The 12351-nt window shown below is 43.7% G+C and overlaps 1 protein-coding gene across 1 annotated transcript in view; it reads right to left on the bottom strand.

Moving 5' to 3' along the window:
* Positions 1 to 1381: 1381 nt before the first annotated feature.
* The window catches only part of mat2b (methionine adenosyltransferase 2 non-catalytic beta subunit methionine), a 63038-nt gene continuing 52068 nt past the window's right edge, over positions 1382 to 12351 (bottom strand). The window contains exon 7 of the mRNA XM_072264088.1: positions 1382 to 3087. Within this exon, the coding sequence (XP_072120189.1) occupies positions 2917 to 3087 (171 nt within the window). The 3' untranslated portion in view covers positions 1382 to 2916. The remainder of the gene's footprint in view (positions 3088 to 12351) is intronic.

Genomic DNA, 12351 nt, shown 5'->3' on the forward strand with positions numbered 1-12351 from the left:
GAGTCTCACAATAGAGGGATGTCCATTTGGAACAGAGAGGAGCAGGAATTTCTTTAGCCAAGGGTCGCGAGTCAGGGGACTGGGACTGACAGGAAAATTGGATTAGCCATCATGAAATGAGAGACAGAGAGACACAATGGGCCAAATGGCCTAATTCTGCACTCGTATCTTTTGGTCTCCAAAAAATACACCACCTCACTCCATAGGAGCAGGTACAGTTCTGGGAGGGGTGGCACTATGACCTACCAGCTCACACCCCTTTATACTATCTCTCCTATCTCACTCCAGATGAAAGATCTCAACCCGAAACATCAACGTTTATTCATTTCCATAGATGCTGCCTTACCTGCTGGGTTACTCCAGCTTTGGGTGTTTGATGCTCCAAATTTCAGCATCTGCAGTCTCGTGCCCCAGGAAACACCAGGTCTCTAATGTGGTCTGAGCCCCTGATCGAGGAGAGTGGCCAGTCACTGGTGTCCCCCTCCCCAGGTGGAGACTCTACATCTCCTCCGATGCTGATGATTTTGCAGCCAGGCAAAGGGGGTGGTGAGTATCCACCCATCTGCTCTGGGGGAGCAGCCTGAGTTTTACCAAGACCGGTACATAATCTAGGACTTTGTGCCCTCTGGACAGGATGCTCCCCACCCATGGAGAGGGGTGCTTTGTCTGTGAAGGTGGCCGGACAAAGGGACAAATGGACAGTGAAAGAGCAGGCTGCCCATGTGTGTCTGTGGCAGAACTCCCAGTTGTCCCATCACAGGGCCTGTATTACCTGCCGGGACTTTTTATCACACCCACTGGGATACGTCACCATTACATCTGTGAATCATATCACCTTTTATAACACCCCCTTCTGCCACCTCCACTGTCCCATCATACTCTCCCGGGGTCAGACATACAGTGATGATCCCTCCACACCATCTCATCACACACTCCTAGGGTCAGACAGAGAGTGAATCTCCCTCCACACTGTCCCATCACACACTCCCGGGATCAAAGAGTGAAACTCCCTCCACACTGTTCCATCACACACCCCCGGAATCAGACACAGACTGAAGCTCCCTCAATACACAGAGTGAAGCTCCCTCCACACTGCCCCATCACACACTCCTAGGGTCAGACAGAGTGAAGCTCCCTCCACACTGTCCCATCAAAGACTCCTGTGTTCAGACACAGAGTAAAGCTACCCCCACACCATCCCATCACACACACCTGGGGTCAGAGACAGAGTGAAGCTCCCTCTCTCACGGCAGTGAGTTCTAGGGTTGGGAAGACAGGTCAACGAGGAGACTGCAGAAAGGCGAAAATCAGCACAATTCACCAGTTTACAAAGTAGAGTGTGGATGAGCTGTATGCGATACAGGTAAGAGAGAATCTCCGGTATAAAAACACAACCGTTTTTATTTAAATCATTGCCTGTAGGAAGTGTGGAGAAGAACAGTATCAGGGGTCATGTCTCTGAAGTGAACCAAATCTGTGCTTCCCATGTTCAGTAGCAAGAAAGAGAGCTCTGGAGTGTGATTTGGGAATGGATGCTGACAGGTGGGAAAATACAAACCCGCAGTTTATTACGAGCAACATAGGAAAATATGTTTCAAACTGTCAGAAATGGCTAAATAATGGTGCATCAGATCGGCTGGAGACAGGGAGTAGGGCAGGGATATGTGACTTCACTAGACCAGCACAGAGTGCAACTCCGAGAAACCAGGGCAGGGCAGAAAATACTCCAGGACCGATATCTGGGGCTGATGGAATTCCTGCGTCTGCGAGGGGAGAGGAAAGAGTGCAACTCCGAGAAACCAGGGGAAGGCAAAGAATACTCTGGGACTGATGGAATTCCAGTGTCCGCAAGGGGAGGGGAAAGAGTGCATTTCCGAGAAAACAGGGCAGGGTATGGGACCCAGGGACTGATGTCTGAAATGAGGGAATTGTTCCACAATGTCCGGGACAAGGGGACTGTTTCAGGAAATGAAACTCCTGTGTCCGTGAAGGGGAGGACAGAGTGTACTCTGGGCCATGATGTCTGGGACAAGGGACAAGGGGGCTGTTCTGAGTTGGAGGATGATCTACAGTTACTGGAGTGTGGGATTTGACAGGATGCTGCCAGGAATACACACTGTTGCTCTGGGCTGAGAATGGGAGAATTCAGGGTCTTTAAACGGGCCATCCCCGAGACTGTTCAGTGACTGAGTACATTCAAGAATAGACAGGAGAGAGGATGAGGTAGACATCAGCCACGCTACCGATGGAGGTGCACTTAGCGGGGACTCAGGGGTCTGAACCTGCTCCTCGTCTTTGTCTCTTGGACAGCAGGCGCCAGCTGAACAGCCTCAATGTTGAGCAGGCTGGCACCAGTCAGGACTTTTGGCTGAAAGGGAAACTGATGTTTTTCTGGTGGGTTGGGTTTGGGAAGGGAGAGAAAGTCAAACGCACTAGGCCCCTCCTCCCATCAGTTCCAACAGTTTGTACCTACGGCGGTGAGGATACAGCTGGGACTGAAAGTGAGCTGGCTGTGGTCCCACAGGCAGAGAGAAGCAGCACGGGAGAGACAGAAGGGAGCCAACCATCACCACTTACACAACACCCTGAACCACTTCCCCTCTCAGAGGGCGGGTTGTTCGATTCCAACTATAATGTTGGCTGGGTACCTCAGATAGAATTTGTGCAAAACAGAAGCTTCCACTCAAAACAGACACAATTACAGAGTAGGGGTGGACAGGAACTATTCGTAGAGCGCACGCATTCGCTGTAGGATTTACCTGGGCAGGTAAACCCGAATGTACAGACAAGTAACGGCACACAGTGCCCAGGATCAGCTTCCGGTCGGGGGCGGTGTCGCCGAAACCTTCCAAACACTGCTTTTGCATGTAATCTCCCCTCCTACCACCTCCCCCAGCACCGACTCAATTCACCATCTTAGTGAAAGACCGTCTGCTGCCATTGCTTGTCACGGAGAAAGGGCCAAAGACAGCGTTTCAGGCCCAGCCGGAATGGGGTCCTCTGTCCAATTCCCATCCTTTCCAGGCGTGAGCAGTCCAGGCGGGCATCGTGAGGTCGCAATGTACCGGTGGGAGGGGGATCCGTGACCTGGAGGGGATGGAGACAAATCAATGTCATTACCAAAATACCTGAAGCATTGTGCAGAGCTCAGCACCAGTAAACACTTGTGAGGGCAGGGCAGAGGGGCCACAATGGGGGTATCTACCACTCCCATCCCTCCAATAACTACATATCTGCTCTCCACAACCATAAGGCATAAGAGCAAAATCAGGCCATTTAGCCCATCGAGTCTGCTCTGCCATTCCAACGTGGCTGATTAATTATCCCTCTCAACCCAACTGTCCTGCCTTCTCCCTGTAACCTTTGACACCCTGACTAATCAAGAACCTATTAACCTCCACTTTAACTGACTTGTCCTCCACAGACTCTCTCTGTCTCGGCCTTTCAATATTTGATAGGTTTGACTGTGATCCCTCAGCTTCCCACAATTAACAATTGGGACATCCGACAAGAGAACTACTATTAAACTTCCTTAAACAATGTCCCTGCACCGTTCCAAGTCATGCACCATCAGGACTTGGGAGATATATCGTGACAGGATCTAAACCCTGGAAATCCTACCCCAATAGCACTGTGGGAACTTCAGCATGGTCTGGGCACCCACCTCCCTGTGAGTAAAGAAACTTGCCACAAATTTACCTTATACTTGCCCCTCTGGAATTTATTCTGTATTCATGGGAATTCAGAAGAATGAGGGGTGACCCATTGAACGTATCAAATAGTGAAAGGCCTAGATAGAGTGGATGTGGACAGGATGTTTCCTGTAGTGGGGGAGTCTAGGACCAGAGGAGACCGCCTCAGAATAGAGGTGTGTCCTTTTAGGACAGAGACGGGGAGGAAATTCTTTAGCCAGGGAGTGGTGAATTTGTGGAATTCATTGCCACAGGCAGCTGTGGAGGTCAAGCATATATACATACATACATATATATATTATTTAAGGCAAAGGTTGATAGATTCTTCATTAGTCAGAGTATGAAGGGTTTGAGGGGAAGAAAGAAGATTGGGGCTGGGGAAAAATGGATCGGCCATGATGAAATAGCAGATCAGACTCGATGGGCCAAATGGCCCAATACTGCTCCTATATCTTATGGCCTTAAATCTGTGCCATCTAGTATCTGACATCTCGGCTCTGAGAGAAAAATTCCGTCTACTCTATGCATGCCTTTCATAATTTATAGACTTCTATACAATCTCCCCTCAGCTTCTAACAGTCCAGATACATCCAACTTCTCTTTCTCTCTAATCCAGGCTACACCCTCTCCAAAACCTCCACAGAAACATCATGTCTGAATGCACCTCGGCTTGGTATGGCAACTGCTCTGCCTGCAACGACAAGAAACTGCAGAGGGTTGTGGAAATAGCTCAGCACAACTAGGAAACTTGTCTCCCCTCCATGGACTCTGTCTATATTCTTCACCGACTCGCCCACCAACCCCGGACATTCCGGAAGCATACGTTGAAGGACCACGCACCAGTCCTCATCGAGGGATCTGCAGTGGAACGAGTGAGCAGTTTTAACTTCCTGGGTGTCAACGTCTCAGAAGATCTATCTTGGGCCCAACATATTGATGCAATTACAAAGAAGGCATGACAGCAGCAATATTTCATGAGGAGTTTGAGGAAATTGGTAGACATGGCAGATTTCTACAAATATTTCGTGGAGAACATTCCAACTGGAGGCTCCAAAGCACAGGATCAGAAAAAGCGGCAGAAAACTGTAAACTAACCACCCCAGCATCAAGGATATCTTCAAAAGGCGATGCCTCAAGAAAATGGCATCCATCTTTAAGGACCCCCATCACCCATGTCCTCTTCTCATTACTACCATCGAGGAGGTGGTACAGGAGCCTGAAAACATACTCAATGATTCAGGAACAGGTTCTTACCCTCCATCAGATTTCTGAAGGACAATAAATCCATGGACACTACCTCAGTATATTTCCCCTCTTTTGTACTACTTAATTAATGTAATTTTTTAAAATATAAGACAAAGGAGCAGAAGTCAGCTATTCGGCCCATCGAGTCCGCTCCGCCATTTTATCATGAGCTGATCCATTCTCCCATTTAGTCCCACTACCCCACCTTCTCACCATGACCTTTGATGCCCTGGCTACTTAGATACCTATCAATCTCTGCCTTAAATACATCCAATAACTTGGCCTCCACTGCTGCCCGTGGCAACGATTTCCACAGATTCACCATCCTCTGGCTGAAAAAAATTTCTTCGCATCTCTGTTCTGAATGGGCGCCCTTCAATCCTTAAGTCATGCCCTCTCGTACTAGACTCCCCCACCATAGAAACAACTTTGCCACATCCACTCTGTCCATGCCCATCAACATTCGAAATGTTTCTATGAGGTCCCCCCTCATTCTTCTAAACTCCAAGTAGTACAGTCCAAGAGCAGTCCAACGTTCCTCATATGTTAACCCTCTCATTCCCGGAATCATTCTAGTGAATCTTCTCTGAACCCTCTCCAACATCAGCACACCCTTTCTTAAATAAAGAGCCCAAAGCTGCCCACAGTACTCCAAGTGAGGTCTTGCCAGTGCCTTGTAGAGCCTCAACATCACATCCCTGTTCCTATACTCTATTCCTCTAGAAATGAATGCCAACATTGCATTCACCTTCTTCAGCACTGACTCAACCTGGAGGTTAACCTTAAAGGTATCCTGCACGAGGACTCCCAAGTCCTGTTGCATCTCAGAACTTTGAATTCTCTCCCCCTTTAAATAATAGTCTGCCCATTTATTTTTTCTGCCAAAGTGCATAACCATACACTTTCCAACATTGTATTTCATTTGCCACTCCTTTGCCCATTCTTCGAATCTATTCAAGTCTCTCTGCAGACTCTTCATTTCCTCAGCACGACCAGCCCCTCCACCTATCTTTATATCATCAGCAAACTTAGCCACAAAGCCATCTATTCCATAATCCAAATTGTTGATGTACAATGTAAAAAGAAGTGGCCCCAACACGGACCCCTGTGGAACACCACTGGTAACCAGCAGCCAACCAGAATGGGATCCCTTTATTCCCACCCTCTGTTTCCTGCCAATCAGCCAACGCTCTATCTACGTATGTAACTTTCCCGTAATTCCATGGGCTCTTATCTTGTTAAGTAGCCTCATGGGTGGCACCTTGTCAAAGGCCTTCTGAAAATCCAAATATACAACATCCACTGCATCTCCCTTGTCTAGCCTACTTGTAATTTCCTCAAAAAATTGCAATAGGTTTGTCAGGCAGGATTTTCCTTTAAGGAAACCACGCTGAGTTCTGCCTATCTTGTCATATGCCTCCAGGTACTCCGTAACCTCATCCTTGACAATCGACTCCAACAACTTCCCAACCACCGATGTCAAGCTAACAGGTCTATAATTTCCTTTTTGCTTCCTTGTCCCCTTCTTAAATAGCGGAGTGACATTTGCAATCTTCCAGTCCTCCGGAACCATGTCAGAGTCTATTGACTTTTGTTGTTTGCTTTTTTTTTAAATTTTATTTTTATTTGGATAAGGAATTCACAAGTATCATGTACTTTTTTCACACGTATAATCTTTTCCATTTTTTTATATGTATAAAACTATAATTATTTATACATTCTTAAGTACACATTGAGATGAGATAAAAGGAAATTAGACACTTAAATAGATAATTATGTACAGTGGTAATTCTAATCTATTAGGCTAGATAATGGTATTAGTTGTTAAGAAAAATAGTAATAATAGTTTCCATATATCTCTTCCGGACCATTTCTACTGGTCCAAAATGTTGTATGTAAGTCTATGTAACAACCATTGTAGGTGTTTATATCCTAACTTGTTCAAGCTTGCTCCTGCCCCCAGACATAATTATCCAATCCCTATGTACTTATTTACTTAATTTTATCATTTTTTATCCCTTTCCCAAATCTTTTCCTTTACTTGTATTAATTCTCTATTTTCCAAAAGAAAACAAAAACAGTGAACATTTAGACTAGGGGTGCTTATGTTAGCAATATTACTGTGTTGATGAGAAGAGCAGTCATCTAAAGTCTGCTCGCATTGGGGTTATATATTCAATCCATTTATTCCAGATTTGATAAAATTTTTCTTTTTGAATTCTCAGGGAGTAAGTCAACTTTTCCATTTTAAATATTTCCAAGATAATTTCGTGCCAATCTTCTAATGTAGGTGGTATTGGATTTAGCCACTTTCTAGTGATTGATTTCTTACTTGCCGCTAAGAGGGCCTGCAGCAACTTTATATCTTCCTTCTGTTCAAGAAACAATACATGCCCCAAATAGAGCGTCTCAAAGTTCAGAGGTATCTGGGACCTAAGTACCTTAACTAATGTTCTAAGAATACCTTCCCAATATATACTTAACTTAGGGCAATCCCAGAAAATACCCCTTGTTCAATCCCTTCCGACCTATGTTCGTGACACTTCTCACGCTCTTAAACTTTTCGATGATTTTAAGTTCCCTGGCCCCCACCGCTTTATTTTCACCATGGATGTCCAGTCTTTATATACTTCCATCCCCCATCAGGAAGGTCTTAAAGCTCTACGCTTCTTTTTGGATTCCAGACCTAATCAGTTCCCCTCTACCACCACTCTGCTCCATCTAGCGGAATTAGTCCTTACTCTTAATAATTTCTCCTTTGGCTCCTCCCACTTCCTCCAAACTAAAGGTGTAGCTATGGGCACCCGTATGGGTCCTAGCTATGCCTGCCTTTTTGTTGGGTTTGTGGAACAATCTATGTTCCATGCCTATTCTGGTATCTGTCCCCCACTTTTCCTTCGCTACATCGATGACTGCATTGGCACTGCTTCCTGCACGCATGCAGAACTCGTTGACTTTATTAACTTTGCCTCCAACTTTCACCCTGCCCTCAAGTTTACCTGGTCCATTTCCGACACCTCCCTCCCCTTTCTAGATCTTTCTGTCTCTGTCTCTGGAGATAGGTTATCCACTGATGTCTACTATAAGCCTACTGACTCTCACAGCTATCTGGACCATTCCTCTTCTCACCCAGTCTCTTGCAAAAACGCCATCCCCTTCCCCCGTCTTTCTTCCCGGACCTCCTGTCCCATGATCCTCTCGTATCCCCTTTTGCCTATCACCTATCCAGCTCTTGGCTCTATCCCTCCCCCTCCTGTCTTCTCCTATCATTTTGGATCTCCCCCTCCCCCTCCAACTTTCAAATCCCTTACTCACTCTTCCTTCAGTTAGTCCTGACGAAGGGTCTCGGCCTGAAACGTCGACTGCACCTCTTCCTACAGATGCTGCCTGGCCTGCTGCGTTCACCAGCAACTTTGATGTGTGTTCCCAGAAAATATGAAAATGATTTGCCTCCTTGGAGCCACACCTTCTCCAACACGTCACGTTTGTATCTTTATATTTTTCCTGATATGGGGTCTTGAAGTATCTTATAATATTTTTCCAACAATGTTCTCTCCAAGTCAAAGAATTAGTCGAGGACCATTGAAAGCTGCAGATTTCCCCCCAAGCCTCCTCTGAAAGTACCAACCTCACTTCTTTCTCCCACTTCTCTTTAATATACAATGTGTTTACCTTTTTAGCATGGGAGAGTGCATTATATAATCGAGAAACTGATTTACTAGGTATTGAACTGCAAGCCGAATTCAGAATCTTGAAAAATTCTAATTCTACTGTTGATAGGTCTGTATATCTACAACTCTGGTTAACATAGTTTCGTACTTGAAGGTACCTAAAAAAGTCATTGTGTTCTAGGCCATGTTTGTCCTGCAGGATTTGGAAACTTTGTAATACTCTTTTATCTATAAATGAGAGGTAGGTTGTAAGACCTTTCTTTATCCATAGTTCAAATCTTTTATCTCCTCTGTTGGGAAGGAATTCGGTATCATATGCACACCATCTGAAGAGTTTTAACATGTTATTAATTCCACACGAATTAACCACCTTCTGCCATACTTTTAATGTAAGATTTATCCAACTGTTTTTAAATTTTTCCAATTGGGCCATCAATCCTTTGTCAGCTATTGAGGCCTGTAGAGGAAAACTGTCAACTAATCCAAATTCTATTTCCTTCCATCTAGCCTTATATTCCCTATTACACCAATATAACAGAGGGGTTATCTGTGAGGCATAAAAATAATTTCTCAGGCAAGGAAGAACCATACCTCCTCCTTCCTTCCCTAACTGTATGGTGTTATATCGAATTCTAGGTTTCTTTCCTTGCCAAATGAAGCGGGGAATCCACTTGTCCCATTCCCTGAATTGATTATCATCCACTTCCATAGGTAAAGTACGGAAAAGACAGAGTAACCGAGGAAGAATATTCATTTTTATAGTATTTATCCTTGAATTTAAACTTAAAAAAGGGATAAGATTCCACCCATGCATATCTGCTTTTATCTCTGAGATTAATGGCCCATAATTTACCTGTGACAGCGTTGAAAGATCCTTCGGCAGGGTTATTCCTAAATATTTTAATGATTTAGCTTCCCACTTAAGATCATATGTATCCTGCAATTTTTTGGATGGTGTATAATTTAGGGACATAACCTGCGTTTTCTTTACATTTATTTTATAACCTGATATTTTCCCAAAGTCATCCAACAGTGTAAACAATCCTATAAATGATTTTTCTGGTTCACTCAGATAGACCAAAACATCATCTGCGAATAACGCCACTTTCTGTTCAATCCCTGCCACCTTGATACCTTTTACAATTTCGCACTGTCTTATTAGTTGGGCAAGCGGTTCAATATATAGCACAAAAAGGAGAGGAGAAATTGGGCATCTCTGTCTAGTGCCTCTCTCTAAGATGAAGGAGTCAGAGAGGTCCCCATTTATCTTAATTCAGGCTGTAGGGCTGTCGTATAGAGTCTGAATTACTTTAATAAACTTTTCTTGAAAGCCGAATCTTCCTAACACTCTGTATAGGAATGCCCAACTAACCGAATCAAAAGCTTTCTCAGCATCTAATCCTACTACCATTGTCTCTGTCTTGTTCTTATTAACCTGTTCTAATATGTGTAGAGTTCTCCTTATGTTGTCCTGTGTTTGTCTTTGCTGAATAAATCCAGTCTGGTCTAAATGGATTAGGCCAGGTAAAAGCTTTTCCAATCTGCGCGCTAATATAGATGTAAATAGTTTGTAATCTAAATTAAGAACACTAATTGGCCGATAATTGCCACATTCTAGTTTATCTTTACTCTCTTTAGGAATAACTGAAATAATTGCTTCTCTCCAGGAAGGTGGAGTTTCTCCTCTCTGCAAGATCCAATTAAAGGTGTTAAGTAGTAACGGGGCTAACTGTGACTTCAGCGATTTGTACCACTCTGAGGTAAACCCATCAGAACCCGGGGACTTTCCAGCCTTTAACCTAGAGATGGCCACATTCAGTTCTTTGGCAGTTACTGGTTCTAATAAACTTTCATTTTATAAATCTGTAAGTTTAGGTAGATCTAAAGAATTCAGTAAAGTGTCTATATAGGGCTCACTGCAGGCCCGGGGTTGGGAGTACAGCTCTCGATAATATGTTTCAAAACTCTCTTGAATTTTCCCTATTGTACTCTCCACAAGCTTTGTCTTTGGATTCTTTATTTTATGAATTGTATTGTCTGCTTGTTGTTTTCATAATTTATATGCTAATAATCTAGCTGATTTACCTCCTACTTCATAATTCTTTTGTCTCAGGTAAAGAAAATTTCTTTGAGTTTCCAATGTATAAATATCGTCAATTTCACTTTGCAATTTCCTAATTTCCTGTTTAAGATTTGAATTACTTTTGTTGCTATCTACAACTTGAAGTTGTTTTAATTTTCCTTGAAGGTCTGCTAATTTTTGTGCATTGATTTTTTTCACGTGAGTGGTAATGGAAATAATTTTCCCTCTCAGTACAGCTTTCAATGTATCCCATAAGGTCACTGGTGATGTTTCTCCCGTGTCATTAAGGTCTAGATATTCTTTGATATCTCCCCTTAATCTCTCCATTACTTTTGGGTTATTGAGTATATGTGAATTTAACCTCCATAGTGTTTTCCTCATTTCCTTTCCAGGATTAGAGACATAGAGACTGGGCTATGATCCAACAGATCAATTATTGCAATATTACAGTTTTTTGTCCTGAGTCTATCTGTATTAAAGATAAAGAAATAGTCTATCCTTGAATAGGCTGAATGAGGGAAAGAGTAATGTGTATAATCTTTACTAGTGGGGTGTAATTCCCTCCACACATCTATAATTCCCAACTCCTCCATCAATAAATTCATTTTCCAAGTCAGAGGTTTATTCTGGGTAACTGTTCTTGAAGAATCTAATACAGGATTTAATCTAATATTAAAATCCCCTCCACAATTTACTACCCCTTGAGAACTGACCATTAGATCAAAAATGTGTCTATAAAATGACCATTCACAACCTGGAGGAGCATAAACATTCAGCAATGTTATTTCTGTACCTTCTATTCTTCCTGTAATTTTTACAAACCGTCCGTCTTTGACTTTAGTCTCCGAAATATGTTCCAATATCCTGGCAGGGAGATTAGCGGGGGCTACTGAGGTGACTTTAAACTAGAATGGTTGGGGGGTGGGAATCAAATTAACGAGGCTAGGCGTGAGGAGGTTAGTTCACTACAGGGGGATGGGAACCAGTGCAGAGAGACAGAGGGGTGTAAAGTGAGGGTAGAAACAAAAAGTACTATGGAGAAAAGTAAAAGTGGCAGGCCGACAAATCCAGGGCAAGCATTAAAAAGGGCCACTTTTCAGCATAATTGTATAAGGGCTAAGAGAGTTGTAAAAGAGCGCCTGAAGGCTTTGTGTGTCAATGCAAGGAGCATTCGTAATAAGGTGGATGAATTGAAAGTGCAGATTGTTATTAATGATTATGATATAGTTGGGATCACAGAGACAAGGCTCCAGGGTGACCAGGGATGGGAGCTCAACGTTCAGGGATATTCAATATTCAGGAGAGATAGACATGAAGGAAGGGGAGGTGGGGTGGCGTTGCTGGTTAAAGAAGAGATTAACGCAATAGAAAGGAAGGACATAAGCCGGGAAGATGTGGAATCGATACGGGTAGAGCTGCGTAACACTAAGGGGCAGAAGACGCTGGTGGGAGTTGTGTACAGGCCACCTAACAGTAGTAGTGAGGTCGGAGATGGTATTAAACAGGAAATTAGAAATGTGTGCAATAAAGGAACAGCAGTTATAATGGGTGACTTCAATCTACATGTGGATTGGGTGAACCAAATTGGTAAAGGTGCTGAGGAAGAGGATTTCTTGGAATGTATGCGGGATGGTTTTTTGAACCAACATGTCGAGGAACC

This window comes from Mobula birostris, chromosome 7 (assembly GCF_030028105.1).
Source record: "Mobula birostris isolate sMobBir1 chromosome 7, sMobBir1.hap1, whole genome shotgun sequence".
NCBI lineage: Eukaryota > Metazoa > Chordata > Chondrichthyes > Myliobatiformes > Myliobatidae > Mobula > Mobula birostris.